Here is an 18719-nt window from a genome sequence, read left to right as displayed (position 1 = left end):
GGGCAGTTTCCTGAGGTGTGCAATCAGTCAGGGGATTGTTGAATGGCAATACCGGGCCAATTCAGCTTCCAGGACAGCACAGAAAGGTGTTTGGAATCATGGATGGAATCGGGTGTGGGATATTTTGGCTGAATGTTGGCATCAATGAGGGTGTTCCATGTCTGGGCTCGGTGGAAATGAGACAGATACCTGTGCCACTCTATCAACTGAATTAAACATTAACAGACACACAATTACCCAAAGGGGACAAACCAAGCTCACTTGACCATTCGCTACAGAGCAAAACTTGAATCGTCACCTGTCAGTGGTTCTGTTTTAAATTTTTCCAGTGAATGACACTCCCTCAAAAGTTGTTTCAGAATGAATCACCCTGAATATTATTTTCCATTGAAGCATTCACTGGAACATAACCTCTCTCTCTCTCTCTTTCTCTTTTTCAGAGGGGAATTCACTAAGAATGAATTGTGGCCGCTTATAGCATGGTTTATTTGCATGTGCTGTCTACGTTGTTTTAGTGCCTGATTCACTAAAGGAAGTATGTAAATCAGCTAATGGTGCAAACAGGGACAAAAAATTTGCACAGCACAATGCTGCATCTTGTGGGTAAGTTCTGAGTGCTCAGTTGTGAAGTATGAAGAAGACCTTCACAACCTGGCATACTTTACTGGGACTGTACAGCATCACTGTGACCACAGTCACCTAAATCATCTTGATAATGCTGAAAGTGTGAACATCTGGATATACTGTATGCCCAGTTATAATGTTTTTCTCCATCATCTGATTAATTACTGCTGCTATGATTAACAGAAATGTGCACAAACCTTCCTTTTTTAAATGCCATTTACTGCCTGATTTCCATGAGTGGGTTAATTTAATCGCATCAGGCAAATAGTTTTCTACATAAAGTGCAAAATTACATAGAAAGTTGGCATTTTTGAGCTAAAAAGAATGACAATGACATGATTTCATTATGGGACAGTGCTTTTTTAGCAAGTTTAGCACCTTGTTAAACGAGACTGTGGATGGTTAGTAAATAAGATGCAGGATTTGTGAAATACAGAATGCAAAATTGGCGCAAATGTTTACTTTTGTTACTTACAGGACTTTGAGGTTGTAGAGGCCTTGGAGTACGGGGCCAGGGATGTGTCTCAGGTGGTTGCCCGAGAGCCTCCTGTGGAGGGACAAAAGAAGTACTTTGGTTCATTTGCAGTCCAACACATTGATGACTTTAACAGACAAATGGGAATCTGGTGAATTCATAAAGGCATGTGTGTGTTCAAGGGATTATGATGAAAACACTCAAAACCTGATGGGTCTCCTTGGACACAAGAACCACAGCAGCTGGGGTTTGAATCTTTCTGGCTGCTAGTCGGCAAGTTTATCGCTTAGATACAGAAATATCTCTTTTGTATGATCTCCAAACATGTCAACATATTTTGAAAGGCAAGCCAAGATCAGAGAGTGCTCCTATCTGCTTTGGCCCACATGGCAACATAGCAGTGCAACTAAATTTATATTCAATGACCAAAGATTAAATGGATACAGTTGCTATTGAAGTGGAAAATATACTCTATGGAACAGTGTTAAACCTTAGTGCTCTTTACAAGTACAAGCTTGCTATTGTTTGAGGGCTTTATTCTGTAGCCAGGGTGTAAAGAAGTCAAAACAAAAGGATTGGTGATCTTAAAAAGTACATATAGTACAAAGTTTCAATAGTGTTTTTTTTTGTTTGTTTTTTGTTTTTTACCCAACCCTTCTGGTACCACAAAAATGTGCATTTTTTCAGAGTGCATCACCTGGTGCCAAACGTCATGTTTGCCTGAAGCGATGACCATACAGTAGCAACAGTATGATGCTTGAGAACTTTCTGTTAGGATCAGTATCGCACAGTATCACTTTATTATTATAAATTTGCATATCACAAGAGAAGACACAAAAAACTTAATTTGGTGAAGTGTGTTATTTCTGCACCACTGGCATCTCCAAACGGAAATAAGATAATTGTTGTTTTAAAACAGGTTTTCCAAACATTACCCCAGTCTACCATTGGTCATCAAAACAGATAGTCTTATCCCAACCTCACGCCATTGGTTGAGCCAATGTTGCTGTGTAGGGCTGACTGGAATGCTCAAACGAATGGCTTTCTTATAGTTGTCTCTGCATATTAACCTGGAATTGAAGAATGTATTTTAACACCTGAAAATTACACACATCACCATTAAGATAATTGACGTTTGGTGTCAAAAGTTGTGCAAATCCAAAAAAATCACTGCTGGAAATTACATACAGAACATTTGTGATCCAAGCAACATGGCAGATAACTCTGACAGGACTCGAGACACGAGAAAGACATTCCCGGAGAGAGTCAGAGTAAATATCAACCAGCTGTGGACTTACCCATCCAGACTAATCAACTTGTTTATCAAACAAATCACTTAATAAGCATTTGTGCCTGTTTGTCCTGGGTGGCAGAGTTTGAGGAAAATGTTGAAGCATCACAAGAAGTCATGAAAGTCTAAACAGGGCTCTGGGGTCCTCAGGGCTGAAGACCACCCGTACCTTTACATGTCTCAAGAAGTCACTCCATCCTGCCTGAGTAGCCTCATTCTCTCCCTGTTTGCCAAATGGTTCCTTTTGTGTGACGAGCAAAATTTTAGAGAATTGCAGCCAATCTTTTAGCATGCAAGTCAGCTTAGCTAATATGATGGGTTCGACATCTCTGGCAAAGAAGCAGCCGTGTTGTATACAACCACAATAATGGTGGCATGAGCCCAAAGAACAGAATGAAACACACACGCAGACACAGTTACTTAGCTATCTACATGAGGATATTATATAGACTTCTATTGTTTTTATATAAAGCTAAAGCTAAATATAATTGCTGCACTGCTGAAAAAAATAGAAAAATAAACCTGGTTGTTGGTCTTTGCTGTTTTAAGCTGGTCTAGCTGGTCTCACAGCCTGGCCTAGCTGGTCTTAGCTGGTTTAAGCTGATCTCCTAGTCTGACTGGCAAAAAAGTTGCCAAAATCCCTCTTCAACCAGTATCAAACAGACTAACTTGGATGAGAGACCAGCTAACACAAGCAAACTAGCTTAGGCTGGTTTAGCTGTTTTATTCTGCAGGGATAGACTAAAGCCCAAAGTATACTTCGATTTTTACACTAATGTTCATCGTCTGCGTACAGTGAAACACCAGCCTTTCAAAATATACTCCATATTACTTTGTGTACATACACAGGTGGTTGGCGCATGTGTGCTACGACTGTTATGAAATGGACTATTTATTTTCAGGAGTTTAGACCCATAAAGATATCATCATATTTTCCTTCAGACTCAAGTTATACAAATGCAGGTTTCTCCTGACCTCCTCAAACATGCGCTCTTGACATGCACATCCACTGTTGTTGTTTTTGCCTTCTTCTCCTGATGTTTACAGGTCGTGTCTAGAAGGAAACCCCCCCCCAGTTACCTAAAGTCTCGTGAGAGCCGCATTGAATGATCACACACTGGGTCTTTTGTGTTTATTTAGAGTCCTACAGAAACCATACACCTACCCTACCCCTAAACCTAAACTTAACCCTACCACTAAATCTAACACTAATCCTAACCAGTTGGAGGGCGCAGAAACACAAACCAATTGTTTGACAGAATGTTAGCTCATTGCTTATTGTGGCTGGTTAGAACGATTCACATGAAAAAGAGCTTTTACGCTTGTCGTTTTGTGCCTGGTTAGGAAATTCTGTTAAGGTTAAGCCCAAAGTATACTTCGGTCAGACGCGAACGCTGAGCATCCGCTTACAGGACGCATGGCACAAATGTTGTCATCAGCAGATTGCTCCAACACTGAATGGGAGCAGCCCGATTTTTCTAACCATGCATCTTTTAATGTGCAGAATGCGCATGTGCATGGAATTATTTGCACTAATTAGTGGGTCCACGTGACAACACACACATTTGGGCCATTGCTCTCACAAAGAAATGCTAGACGAAGATGTAATTGCGGGTTAACATGGCTGTATCTTAGGCACCCTCCGGCTGCCTAAGTCTCTCGAGAGTCTCATTTGCTGTTACTAAGGGTAGCCCAACCCGATGTGAAATATCATTGGTCCACAATCCACAAATCATTAAACATCAAATTTCTTCTGATTGGCTGTGATTGTATGTATGATGTCATGTAGCAGTTTCGCATTCAATGTGGACAGACAAACTGCTTGTTGCAGAAAACTTAATGCATTGCGGCTAACATAATACCACCTTTAAAATAAAAAGATTTGATTTTTTATTATAAAAAAAACCCATCATTTTATTTATTAAGCATGTACCAATTGAGGACATCTCTGTATGTTCTCAAACCAGATTAAAAAAAATAAAAATAAATTAAAAATAAGCATCTAAAACCAGCATATACTTGTTAGCTGGTCTTGGCTGGTCTCCCAGCCTGGTTAGGCTGTCAGTTGGCTGGTTCTAGAGGGGTTGTGGGCACTTTTTAGCTTGTCATCCAAAAAAACAACTTAGCACCAGCTTGGCCAGGCTGGGATACCTGCTTAAACCAGCTAAGACCAGCAAACCATCTTAGGCTGGTTTAAAATTTTTATTAATTTATTTATTTTTATGATTATTTTTATTAGGAAATACTGCCTGATTTAGCTGACTTTTGGAGACAAATCTGTCCCCAAACCCCAAGCTAAGTAAACCCACACACATACATACATACATACAGTAAAAAAAAAAAAATAAAATAAAATAATAATAATAAAAACAGAATTGTGTCCATCATCTCACAGATCTTCACACTCTCTTTTACACTCACACTATCGTCTTCACCAATGTGCCTTGAGATCTCTGAGGCTTTAATGTCTATCACTTCATCTAGTGCCAGACCTCTAGCTGTTCTTTAGAGTATATTTCTGGTAAAGCCATGTGCTGCCACCCTGTCACAAACATTTGTTTAGCGTAGATCAAGAGACAGAAAGGAGATAAGGAAGGAGGGGGACAGCAAAAATAAAAGTGTGATATTTGGAAGTTGTGGAGCTTAGTGGTTCACCCCGTGTAAATAGGCCAGTAATGGTTTTGCACGTATGTCATATGAGGTTTTAGGAACGTACCACAGCAAGCTGCTCTGCTGAAAGTCCCTGCCAGCTCTGCGGTCAACTTTTATCCCTAGTTATACTTCAGTCATATATCTAAACGCTAGAGCCCTTCTGATTTATGTGTTCCCTCACATTAGAGACAAAGAAGACTCTTAATGCTATTTTCCCTAATCCACTTGAGTCAACAACTTGTATATTATTTTACAAATATTGGAATGATGAACTTGTCATTATGAGCGTTAATTTTTTTTTAAGATTTTGTTCAAAATGTAATGTTCCCACAAGAAAGATAAATCACAAATGATATCTCTTGAATACCTCAATTGTTTATGCTAAACAGCAATGAACACATTTGCAGTACATGCACATCCTTACACCGATTATGCTTAAGAAGCTGACAACGTGTGTGGTCATGCAAATGCATTAAATTGATTTATTTTATTAGTGTATGGTCATAAACAGCGTAAGAATAAACCAAATAAACTGAATAAAATTTTGAATAATCCAATATTTTTCCCCATTACCCCAATTTCGCATTGCATATAAACACCTTTATCAGCATACTTACTGGCTTTTCCTGTGAGCGTAAGTGTTGTCAGAGAATAACTAGATTATTTCAAATCTCATGTAAATGCGGGTTTCATGCTTTGTCTGATTTTTTTTTTTTTTTTTTTTTTTTTTTATAAGATGATTTTTAGGAGTTATCAGCATATTGGTGTGCACTGGCTCAATGAGATAAAATGGAGAGCAAAAGGAAATTCCAAACAATGTCACAAACTGTGCTCAGATTTGCCTAGATAGTCTGCATTTCAATATCAATTTTCTCAGCAAATTCTTCCCTGACCAAATTATCTCAGGTATGACATCCAAATTAATGTATTACTCTTATTGTTGCATTTGTTTCTTATTTTAATTTTCAAGAGTAATTTAAGGATGATCTGATATAATAATTAAATGGAACTTAAACTCTTTTAAGTCTTCTGGACTATGAAAGAGCAACATCTTAGCAAATAAATGTTCAACTGGATGTATTTGATTGCAGTTTTACAGCTGTCCTGATATCTAAGAGACAGCATGTTAAACAGAAACTCTTTGAAACATTGTCTAATGACCTGTGCCAGCTCACAAGTCTTTGCTCCAGGTCCAACATTGTATTGTATAAACTACCCTAAACACTCCACTCTACTCCAAAGAATAATTGAATGGTAAGATTATGGAAGGTGTGAATGAGAATAATATGTTACTAGTGGCAACCATTTCAAATACTTAAAATGGTGTAAAACTCAAAAACAGTTTTTCAAAAAACATAATTAATGTGATTTGTTGGACACAAGTTACACAAGGCATATTTACTTGCTTTTTTGTGTTTAACAGATTTCCAGCATCTTTCCAGATCAAACCAAACAATAAAAACTCAATCGAATGAAGTGTGAGCTGAGCCTTTTCATGCTGCCACATTTACCGCAGATGTTTGTTGAAAATACGTGTCAGGACACATTTGGTTGTCCAAAAGTGTAATCACAACCTACTAACAGCTCCACTGTTGCAGTTCCAGACTGATTTTAGCATCAATTGCAACCTCATAAAGTGGCAACCGCATGTTTATTGGGAGTAGTTTATGAGACTTGGCTGCGTCGCAGATAGCGTGTGTGAAAAGGTGGAGGCCATTGTCCTCAGACTGTGTTGACAACAAGCAGCACAAGTCAGAGGCAAAAAACTCTGGGATATCTGGTTAGTGTTAGTCCCCCTGAAACCCATCTGTCTTCTGTTAGCCGCCTCATTGGGGGCCAAAATACCGTAAAACTTTAATCATACTCGTCTTTTTTATTTTTTATTTTTTTATTTTGGTTTGTTTGTGGAGAGGTAATTGCAGTTGCTACAGAGAGAAGAATTGTTAGCAGGAAAAGAAAAATAAGGCCTTGATAGGAATTCTTAATATATACTCTGTTTCCCTTAACCTTGGCCATATCACTGGGGAATTTGAATTGTGAAGGGGTATCCTCATCCAAAGGACCACATGGAATCTGTGTATGCAGAATTCTGCAGATTTGCAACACTTTTAATTCATGACATTTTACACATCCCCTGCCCCATACATATTAGTTTATTAAATGTTCTGGCTAATTTGATTATCATTTTAGCTACCAATAATACTGATTCAAAAATATATGGAAACTTAAGCCATTCATTATATAACAAAATATCAAACCAACTGTCATTTACTTTAAAGAAATATAGCACACAAAACATCCTGGTTACTTGCGTAACCTCCGTTCTCTGATGGAGGGAACGAGACGTTGTGTCGATGTAGTGACACTAGGGATCACTCTTGGGAGCCCGAGACACCTCTGGTCTTTGATAAAAGGCCAATGAAAATTGGCGAGTGGTATTTGCATGCCACTCCCCCAGACATACGGGTATAAAAGGAGCTGGTATGCAACCACTCATTCAGGTTTTATGCTGAGGAGCCGAGACAAGCGTTGTGGCAGGAGGGACACAAAGTCTCGTTCCCTCCATCAGGGAACGGAGGTTATGCAAGTAACCAGGACGTTCCCTGTCTGTCACTCACTCAACGTTGTGTCGATGTAGTGACACTAGGGGTCCCTATACGAAATGCCACAACTGGCTGAACTGTGTTACGTGAACTGGCGGGGTGTGACGGGCAGACCACTGTGTGCTTCATAGCCAGCACACCAGGCCGACACGTAACCTCCCCCAACATTGTTATGAGTGTCGAACAGCCCTTTGGGGACAAGTTGACTACCCAAAAGATAGAGACAGGCTAACCCAGTCGTGGCCTCTTTTCCCCTTCTTTTTTCTACTCCCTAAAAAAACAAGGGGGATTATCCGACTGGGCCGCCAGGTCGGGGGGTGTCCCTCCAAAGTGGAGGACACCGCGGAGACCACACCTCGCCCAAAGAGAGGGGGGGATATTTAAGTGGAAAAAATACATCACATGGTCTTGATGACCATGTGGAGAGTCTCAAGGTAGATCCTACCCAATGGGGGAGGAGTTACTACAAACATGGAGACTGGGGCAGAGGGGCTCTGCCCAAGGAAGATGCAGTTTGCCAACAGGGAAACTAATTAGCAGAAGATATATATCGCATGGGGTTACCTTACTGGGAACCGCCACATGCGGAGCACCTACCCCAGAACAGGGCTCTTAGTTAGCACGTGTACAGGGCCGGCAGCAAGTCTCTCCGAAAACTCAGCTGCCACAGTGCTCGGAGGAAGTCAACCAGGGAACATAGTTTGTGAACACTACTGGGAATTAATGGCACACGTCTTCAGCTCAGAAGAGGTGGAAGGCGCTACGTGCAAGCAATACACCCAGCCGGCTATCCCGGGCTTATCCACATGTATTGCGTGCCACTACCTCGGATGAAACCGCTGACTGCAAAGGCTCAAAGGGGGCTCTCTGTAGACCCTGAAGAACTACAGAGAGGTCCCATGAGGGAACGAGGCGAGGTCTGGAGGGATTCAGCCTCCTGGTGCCTCTCAGGAACCTGATGATCAGGTCGTGCTTCCCTAAGGACTTACCGTCAACTGTGTCGTGGTGTGCTCCTATGGCGGCAATGTACACCTTCAAGGTGGAAGGGGACAGCCACCTTTCCAACCTCTCCTGCAGGAAGGAAAGCACCGATCTGACTGTGCATCTCTGGGGTCTTCCCGTCGGGAAGAACACCACTTAGCGAACAGGCGCCACTTAAAGGCATACAGGCGCCTTGTAGAGGGGGCCCTAGCCTGAGTGATCGTGTCTACCACTGCGGGTGGTAGACTGCTTAGGTCTTCCGAGTCCCGTCTAGGGGCCAGACATGGAGATTCCAGAGGTCTGGTCACGGGTGCCAGATGGTGCCCCGTCTCTGAGAAAGAAGGTCCTTCCTCAGGGGAATTCGCTGGGGGGGGGTGGCTGTCGCGAGGAGCATGAGGTCCGAGAACCACATCTGGGTGGGCCAGTAAGGTGCTACCAGGACGACCTGCTCCTCGTCCTCCCTGACCTTGCACAGAGTCTGTGCAAGTAGGCTCACTGGGGGAAATGCATATTTGCGCAGGCCAGGGCATCTATGCCGAGGGGGGCCTCGGTCAGGGCATACCAGAGTGGGCAGTAGGAGGATTCTTGGGAGGCGAACAGGTCCACCTGTGCCTGTCCGAATCGACTCCAAATCAGCTGGACCACCTGAGGGTGGAGTCCACACTCTCCCCTGAGGGTAACCTGCCGTGACAGCGCGTCCGCTGTAGTGTTGAGGTCGCCGGGGATGTGAGTGGCTCACAGCGACTTGAAGTGCTGCTGACTCCAGAGGAGGAGACGGCGGGTGAGTTATGACATACAACGAGAGCGCAGACTGCCTTGGCGGTTGACATATGCTACCGTTGCCGTGTTGTCTGTCCGAATACGTGCTTGCCCTGGATCAACGGCCGAAACCTCGAGGCAGTTGATGTGCCAATGCAGTCGCAGGCCCATCCACAAGCCAGCGGCTGCATGCCCATTGCAAACAGCGCCCCAGCCCATTTTGGAGGCGTCTGTCGTGACCACGACGCACCTGGAGACCAGTTCTAGGGGAACACCTGCCCGTAGAAATGAGAGGTCGGTCCAAGGCCTGAAAAGATGGTGACAGACCGGCGTGATGACCGTGTGATGTGTCCCGCGGTGCCATGCCCATCTCGGGACTCGAGTCTGAAGCTGGTGCTGAAGCGGTCTCATATGCATCAACCCGAGTGGGGTGGCCACCGCTGAGGATGCAATATGCCCCAGGAGCCTCTGAAAGTGTTTCAGTGGAACTGCTGGCCAGCACCGACTGGGCACGCTCATTCATGAGGCGTGCTGTCAAAGAGACTGAGTCCAACTCCAAACTGAGGAAAGAGATGCTGTGAACCGGGAGGACCAAGTCCCTGTGTGCACACAACATGTCCCGAGAGTGAGCTAGGATTAGCCAATCGTCGAGATAGTTGAGAATGTGAACGCCCACTTCCCTTAATGGGGCAATGCCTCTGCGACTTTAATGAAGACGCGAGGAGACAAGGACAGGCCGAAAGGGAGAACCTTGTACTGATACGCCTGACCCTCGAATGCAACCCTCAGGAAGGGTCTGTGTTGAAGTAGAATTGAGACGTGGAAGTACGCGTCCTTCAGGTCTACCACCACGAACCAATCTTGATGCAGGACGCTCGCCAGAACGGGAGACATTGTAAAGCCCGGTTCAGTACTCGCAGGTCCAAGATTGGCCGCAACCCACCGCCTTTTTTCGGTACGATGAAGTAGGGGCTGTAAAACCCCTTCTTCATCTCGGCTGGAGGGAAAGGTTCTATCGCACCCTTCCGTAGGAGGGTAGCGATCTCCGCGCACCAGGTAGCAGCTTTTTCGTCCTTCACCAAGGTGAAGTGGATACCGCTGAACCTGGGCAGACACCTGGCAAACTGAATCACATAGCTGAGTCGGACAGTCTGGACCAGCCATTGCGACGGATTGGAAAGCGCAAGCCACGCATCCAAGTTCCACGCAAGGAGGACCAAAGGGACAATGTCGTTGGACATACCGGCAGGTGGGGCCTCGCGGCGGGGCGGAGCTCGAGGTGCCACACCATGTCATGGCCGTGCTGAGTCTAGGGATATCGAAGCACTTACCTGGATCCTTGTGACCACCCCCGAAACAGCCTGGGATGGGGGCGGATTTGTGCTGGGCGCTCAGGGGTGGAAGACCACCTCTGGAGCGCCAAACCTGCCAAATATCAACCTACCCTCGTGCAGTTCCTTTAGCGCCTTGTCGGACTTGCAGGAGAGCCATGGCGTGCAGGGCGAAGGCGGCTTGTCCAGCGGCACCGTAGGCCTTGGCCATCAGAGACGACGTAAACCTACAGGCCTTGGACGGGGGCTTTGGGCACACGGGCATAGGTGCACCGTGAACACCTTTATCCATTGGGGGATTGCCGAATAGCCCTTGGCCGCCCCACCATCGAGGGTAGTGAGGGCAGTAAAGCTGAAAAGATTGGGACCGGGCAGTAAAAAGTGCCTCCCACAACCTTGTCAGCTCTTCATGCACTTCCAGGAAGAAAGGAACAGGGGTGGGGCGTGGCTTTGAGCGGCGCCGCGAGCCTAGGAACCAATCATGGAGCCGCGAGGGTTCAGGGAAGAGCGGAGGATTCCACTCTAGCCCTGACGCTCGTGGCTGCCCGGGAAAGCATGTCATCATCTCTGCGTCAGCCTGTGACCGGGCGACCGCACCCGAAGGGAGGAGCCCAGCTGAGGCTTCCGCGTCCGACTGGATGAGCCCGCTCTCTGATGCTGTGCTCGAGAGCTCATCACTTTCGCGGGCTCCGAATAAGAGGTCGAACTCGCCGTGAGATGAGCCGGCGGACTCATCCGGAAGCCCGATCAGGGCAGAAGAGCATGCTGGGGAATGGGAGGTCCGCGGGGGAATACCCGGCGGAGGCATTCCCATTGGGGTCCCCAAATCGCCCCCAGTGCTAGCCGCGCTGGCCTCATACCCGTGGGTAAAAGGACCGAGGCGGGGAGCCTCTGGGGTGGCTTGCTTTCTTACGAAGGCAAGCCGCGACCGCACCGTTGCCATGGACATGTCCTCGCAATGAGTACATGACCCATCCACGAACGCTGTCTCCGCGTGAGCAGTGCCCAGACACGAAAGACAGTGATCGTGACCATCAGAAGGTGAGAGATAATGAGCACAACCAGGAATAACACACAAGGAAAGGCATCTTTAAAAAGACGCATCTTTAAAAAGACGTTCTGTGTGTGCCGCTCTTTTAGAGAAATATACTCTTTTAGAGAAATATACTCTTATTTCTGCTGAAGCGTCCAGGGGCATTCTCTGCAGTGCACCAGTGCAGAGGAGGGAGAAGCCGCTGAAATGCACCGTCAGATCCAGCAGAGGTGAATGAACAGTCGCGGGAATTCAGCTCAGAGAGCATGACCGTTCGGCTCCAAAAAGAAAATCTGAATGAGTGATTGCATACCAGCTCCTTTTATACCCGTATGTCCGGGGGAGTGGCATGCAAATACCACTCGCCAATTTTCATTGGCCTTTTATCAAAGACCAGAGGTGTCTCAGGCTCCCAAGAGTGACCCCTAGTGTCACTACATCGACACAACGTCGAGTGAGTGACAGATAGGGAACTAACAAACTTATAGGTATAGTTCACCCAAAAATGAAAATTATCTCATCATTTACTGACCCTCATGCCATCCCAGATGTGTATGATTTCTTTCTTCTACAGAACACAAATGAAGATTTTTAGAAGAATATCTCAGCTCTGTAGGTCCATACAATGCAAGTGAATAGTGACCAGAATTTTGAAACTCCAAAAGGACATAAAGGCAGCATAAAAGTAATGCATAAGACTCCAGTGGTGAAATACATATCTTCATAAGCTATATGATAAGTGTGGGTGAGAAACAGATAAATATTTAAGTCCCTTTTTCCTATCAATCTTCGCTTTCATTATAACTTTCAGATTCTTCTTCTTTTGTTTTTGGCGATTCACATTCTTCAGGCATATCGCCACCTACTGGGCAGGGAGGAGAATTTATATATAAAAAAAGACCTAAATATTGATCTGTGCCTGCTACTTCATACATCCACTAAAAATCACCATGATACCAGTTGATTAGAGATAATTGCAAAATGACATTAGTGAATTGTGAATTTAGTTCTGTGCCTAGTATCATTTGTTTGCAGGTACAGTACCACTTGGTTTGATATTTTGTTGTCTTATGCAATGAAATTCATACATTTTTAGGTGTGACTTAAGAGTCCAAAAGTTTCCAGATACTTTTTCGGCCATGTTTAAATCCATTCCACAGCCTACTTGTCCAAATGTAAAATGTTTAGCACGCTGGAACTTTTATGACAAATTTTTATTTATTCACATTGCAGTACACCTTATGAATGAAGACCAATGAAAACATTTGTTTTGTATATGAGGTTTTTTGAGTGTGCCTAAATGTTACATTACTTAGGGAGAAATGCACACTATGCCCTTGAGCTAGATAAAAAAAAAAAAAAAAAAGCTTAAACACTTTCAGTCCAGGTATTAAATTATTGAAATTTGCAACTACCGCAAACATACAGCAAGTCGTTGCCAAATATAAACCTGCACAAATAGTTAAGCACATTTTTTAAACTGCATATGTACCACATTATTGAACAATTCACACTCAATAATTCTCCAACTGGTGAAAATATCATTGGTTTTAGCTCCATAAGAACCTAAGAATCACATTATTTGCAACATAGTTTCCGATGATATCGATTTCATAGCATGATGGAAACATTTCCGTGACTAAATCATTTTTTATTAGATCCTGGCCTGAGGAGGATCTCCAAATGGAAAAATGTACACGTTGTGACTGCACTTCCTCTCAATTTGAAACCCGAACTCTCGCCAGCTCCCTGAAAGTGACCTTCTCTTCTAGAATATGTATTCATCATCACAATAAATGCTGACCTGCACGGAAGTACGCTGCGCACGGCCCCTTTTGATTCTCTTGTAAAATGTTGGATTGATTTTATGGCATTTACACAGATCTTTATCGCAGAGCTCACGCTCCTTCCCATGAGGGCACTTGTGTGAGAAGAAAGATTAAAAAATCCTTTGATATGTCTGTGCTGTCATACATCTCCGATAAGAGTAACCAAAAATGAAAATTGCATGAAAACAGATAAGATTTAAGACTGATTCTTTCACTTTCTCAGTCCTCATAGCACTTTCTAAAATACCCTTAAAGGGAGAGTTCAAGCAAAAATGATAATTCTTTCATAATTGATGCTTTGAGTCTTTTTATCAATGCATAATACATGTATCATTCTGTCTAACATTTCCTTTTGTGCATACATTTCATACACTTATAAGAATGGCTGTTTTGGCTAATTTTTAAAAGAATCCGTGAGGGGACTGAAAAACATTTAATCTAATCTGACATGAAGTGTGAGAGATATTCAGACAGCTAGAGTCATGGAACAATGAGAATCAGCTAGGCAAAACGCTGTTTGATACCATGTTTTGGTTACTAAAGAGAAACAAAATGTGGGTAGCTGAGGTGAGGTTAAAAATGCAATGGCCACTTGTGAAAGGCGTTGATTGGCTGCATTTCCATCTCCCATCTTTCCAGATGGCATTATCTCTGATGACGCGAAGATGAGAGAAGAGAGGAGAAGTTATCTGCAAACACACGGGTCAGGTGTGGGTTTTTACGTAGGCGCTTATCTAGGTGTGTTTATTTGCATCCAACATTGTGACTGTGATATTAGACTGCTGTCTGATTGATTACAACATTGAAGACCCCCAAATATAATGATCCCATTGTGAAAGATACCCTTCTTATATATCAACGTAGCTATATTTTTTCATGTTCATAGATCCATTTATATTCTGTGAGAAAAATGATATGTGTTACATTAAGACAAGTTGCTTATTATGTAAAAAAGTGCCTTTTATATTGTCACTAAATTCCATCAAAGGTAAATTATTATGTTTACTTTGTGTATAAAGTTTGTACCTTTTTCTACTCACTATAATGTAATGTAAAGATTTCAATTCTAATTTATTTGTATAGTGCTTTTCACAATAAATACTGTTTCAAATAATGTTTTAGAAATCTCAGTGAGTAAGCTAAAGGCAACCATGACAAGGAGACTCCCTGAAAGATGATATATGAAGCCTTCAAACAAGCCTTATATTTGTTTTTACTGTTAAAAATATGGCTGACAACAGAATAAAATAATAATGATTAATCTCATTGTTTCAGAATGAAACAGTAATAATGTAAAATTTTGTACATGTTATCTTTACTTTTTTTTTTTCACACTTTCCTCTGAAATTTTCCACAGACCCCCAGTTTCAGTTTGAAAACCCCTGTTTTAAAGTAGTCATATTATTTATTTATTTAATCAAAGGGTGTTTCGGGTCTTACAACACCAGACAGCAGTCACCTGGGCGAGGGTGTCTGATGTTGTAAGACCTGAAATATCCAATGACCCCAGCTTACATCACTGATGATGTGTCCAAGTGCATCGTAAGAAGTGTGAATTAATATTTATTTATTTATTTTTATAATTATAATATTAACTTGTATACTTTTATATACCTGCTAATAGGGCTGCACAATACGGAGGAAAAATGTGATATGTGGTTATTGGAAAATGCGATATACGGTTTGTGAAACAATAACTATATGATGACGTCATAGTGCGCGGAACATCGGAACCATCAATGCCCATTTAAACTAAAGTTCATTGGAATATAAATGTCACAGATATCACAAACATAGATATCTTTTATTCCAAATTGCATACAGACTGCGTATAATTTCTACAGTTTTACCATTAGCTATGTAGCAGGTATTTACATTTCATCATTAATTATTTGTATTTATTTTGTAAAAAGCACATTAATATAAAGTGAATTTCACCATATTGTGGGATATCCTACTAATATACTAATCTGTGTTTTAAAACATTTTATTTTATTTTTACATCGTAATTTATGTTCATATTAATTTGGGACTTTTAGTTTGAAAAATTAAAATGTCCAGAAGCACTTTGCTTGTGTATAAGCCTCTCATCTCATTATTATCTATTACACACTCACACACACACACACACACACACACACACACACACACACACACACACACACAAGCCCTTGCTAGATGCACATCGCTATATGTACAATTGCGTTGATTCGATAAATCTGATATATCGTGCAGCCCTACTTAATAATATATTAATATTAAATTTGAATTATATAATTGTCTGACTCAGCTCACACACTGATTGTGAGTTTGCTGTTGTGCCCTATCTTTTAATAATAGCCTCTTTGTAAAAATGCATTACATTGTAACAGATTCAGAAAACAATCCATGTTGAAATGTGCCGCAAAAACCATTAAAATCACTGAAATGATCAGGGATCTGTTTAAAAACACTTCAGCTGCTCATTTCTAATGTTGAGATCCTTTATAAGGATATTCTGAGCTGCAGGTGCTACACACAGCCGGGAACAGCAAAACATTGGCAAATTTTCCCACACATTATCATTAGCTCTACTGGTGTTCAGGAGTAATAGTATCTGTCCTGCCTCCCTGTATTGCCTCACCATGACTGGTTGGGCCAAGTTTCTGATCACCCAGTAGGCATTGCTGATGTTCAAATATGGGCGGTCATGATGTAGTGATGCTGATGTTTCAGCATCATTCAATGGCGAAACATGTTCCTTCCACTATTCATAAGTTCATGCTACTGTGGTGAAATCAGTTCATGCTGTCATTTATAATAAGTTCATGGTGTCATTCATGTCACCACTCTATGGCAAAATAAGGTTCATGCCGCAAGTTCTGAAGACGCATCTTTTTACTCCAGTCTATACTCAATCAAATTATCCATCATTAATTATAGGATATAATACAAACCCGGAACTATAAAGATAGTTTAATCACACTTCAGTCTAAAACACTGAATAAATGCTTAATGACAGGGAATAAAGATCAATGAGAAACTGAAAAGAAGCGAATTAAAAGAGAGGAGAGGGGAGTGGTGCGCCTCGGGAGAAAATCTGCAAAAATAGTTGGGTGGCAACCTTCAGTCTAGATATTTATTTAACTTTAACTGCACAATGACCATAGAGATGCACTTAAACATTTCTCAGAATGGTTAGTAACAGTCCTCAGGGTTAAATCAACTTAAAAATATACAGTGAGATGGCTTAAACAAAACACATAATGAGCCTCCTGTAGTATTACTGTACACAGAGTGATTCATTATGGAAATAATTTATTTCATTCATAATATACATACATTAATGTGGTATTCTCACGTAAAGTACAAATGATTTGCCACACAACTGCATACTGACTATGTCTGTGTTATTATTTTGGTAATATTTGTGTTTTTTTTTTTTTTGTTTTTTTTTTAATCATGGACTGCTTGTAATATTGTTAACTTATCACATGACATATAATGTGTCTGTGCAGTTATATGGCGAAAAAGTTCATGCCACTGTATTATGGCAAAATATGATGATTCTGCCATTCTATTCAGAAATAAATTCATGCTGCCATTCTATGGTGAAATAAGTTCATGTTGCCGTTCTAAGGAGAAATATGTTCATGCCACCATTTTATAGCAAAATAAGTTCATGTCGCCATTCTACGACAAAATATTTTTATGCTTCTGTTCTATGGCCAAATAAGTTCATGCTGCTATTCTATGGCGAAAAAAGTTAATGTCGCCATTCTTCAACAAAATATTTTCATGATTCCATTCTATGGCAAAATATGTTAATGTGGCCGTTCTATGGCAAAATATGTACATGACGCTGTTTCATGGTAAAATAAGTTCATGTCGCTGTTCTACGGCAAATTATGTTCATGCCGCTTTTTTATGGTAAAATAAGTTCATATCACCGTTCTGCGACAAAATATGTTCAAGACACTGTTTTATGGTGAAATAAGTTAATGTCATCGTTCTATGCCAAAATATGTACAGTACATGCCGCTTTTTTATGGTGAAATAAGTTCATGTCTCCATTCTATGATAAAATATGTTCATGACACTGTTTTACGGTGAAATAAGTTCATGTCACCGTTCTACAACAAAATATGTTCATGACACTGTTTTATGGTGAAATAAGTTCATGTTGTGATTCTAAAACAAAATATGTTCATGCCACTGTTCTATGGCAAAACATGTTCATGCCGCTGTTTTATGGCGAAATAAGTTAACGGCATCATTCAATGGCGAAACGTTCCTTCCACTATTCATAAGTTCATGCTACTATGGCGAAATCAGTTCATGCTGTCATTTATAATAAGTTCATGGTGTCATTCATGTCACCACTCTATGGCAAAATAAGGTTCATGCCGCAACGCATAATAACTTCATGCCACTGTGCTATGCCGAAAGGAGCTCATGCTGTTCTTTATTATAAATTCATTCCATCATTCATAAGTTTATGCCATCATTCTATGGTGAAATTAGTTCATGCCAGCATTCATAACATGTTTATTCAGTATTCTAAAATGGAAAAATAAGTTCACAGCACCGTTAATAATAAGTTCAACGTTCGTGTAAATTATGGAACGAAATTCCATTGTGATGTGACATAGTCATGTGGTTACAAAGAAAGGTTATTTAAAGATTTTCAATAAGATTCTACATAATTCTTCATATTTTTTATTTTTTTAAAGGAAAACAAAAAATCTTTACTGAGATGCAAAATGGTGTCTTCACAACAGAAACAGCCGAAAGCCTGGGAATCAAGGGTGTAGTATATTTAAATACAGTAGTGGCAGTTTTGGCACCAAGTCCTGTCACAACTTGTCTCATTCTGAGCATCTGCTAGGTGTATTTTTAATGGACCTACAGTACTTATATTCACTAGAAGATTGTGTTTGATGTGGGTAACCAGATTTTAAGACTTGCACCATTCACTTTACGGGATTGCACTTGAAGTTATACTTTCCAGCTAATGGCAGAGCTTTGATTTATTTTGTGGCAGCTTGCTGTTTATTTTGCTGCTGTGTAATGCAGACACTGTGTCATGTTCTTTTGTGCATTTTGCACAAGGTGTTATTTTAAAAACATGTCATCAGCCTGCATGCTGAGTAAATATGAGT

At 41.5% G+C, this 18719-nt stretch overlaps 1 protein-coding gene across 1 annotated transcript in view; it reads right to left on the bottom strand.

Annotated features, from left to right (window-relative positions):
• LOC127419718 (leucine-rich repeat-containing G-protein coupled receptor 6-like) overlaps window positions 1–18719 on the bottom strand; it is a 118866-nt gene that overhangs the window by 43662 nt on the left and 56485 nt on the right. Inside the window, exon 3 of the mRNA XM_051661369.1 lies at window positions 1100–1171. Coding sequence (XP_051517329.1) covers window positions 1100–1171 — 72 coding nt within the window. The remainder of the gene's footprint in view (window positions 1–1099; window positions 1172–18719) is intronic.

Source organism: Myxocyprinus asiaticus, chromosome 29, assembly GCF_019703515.2.
Source record: "Myxocyprinus asiaticus isolate MX2 ecotype Aquarium Trade chromosome 29, UBuf_Myxa_2, whole genome shotgun sequence".
NCBI classification, from domain to species: domain Eukaryota; kingdom Metazoa; phylum Chordata; class Actinopteri; order Cypriniformes; family Catostomidae; genus Myxocyprinus; species Myxocyprinus asiaticus.
The sequence above is the reverse complement of the archived record's forward strand: the minus strand, read 5'-3'. Positions and strand labels throughout refer to the sequence as shown.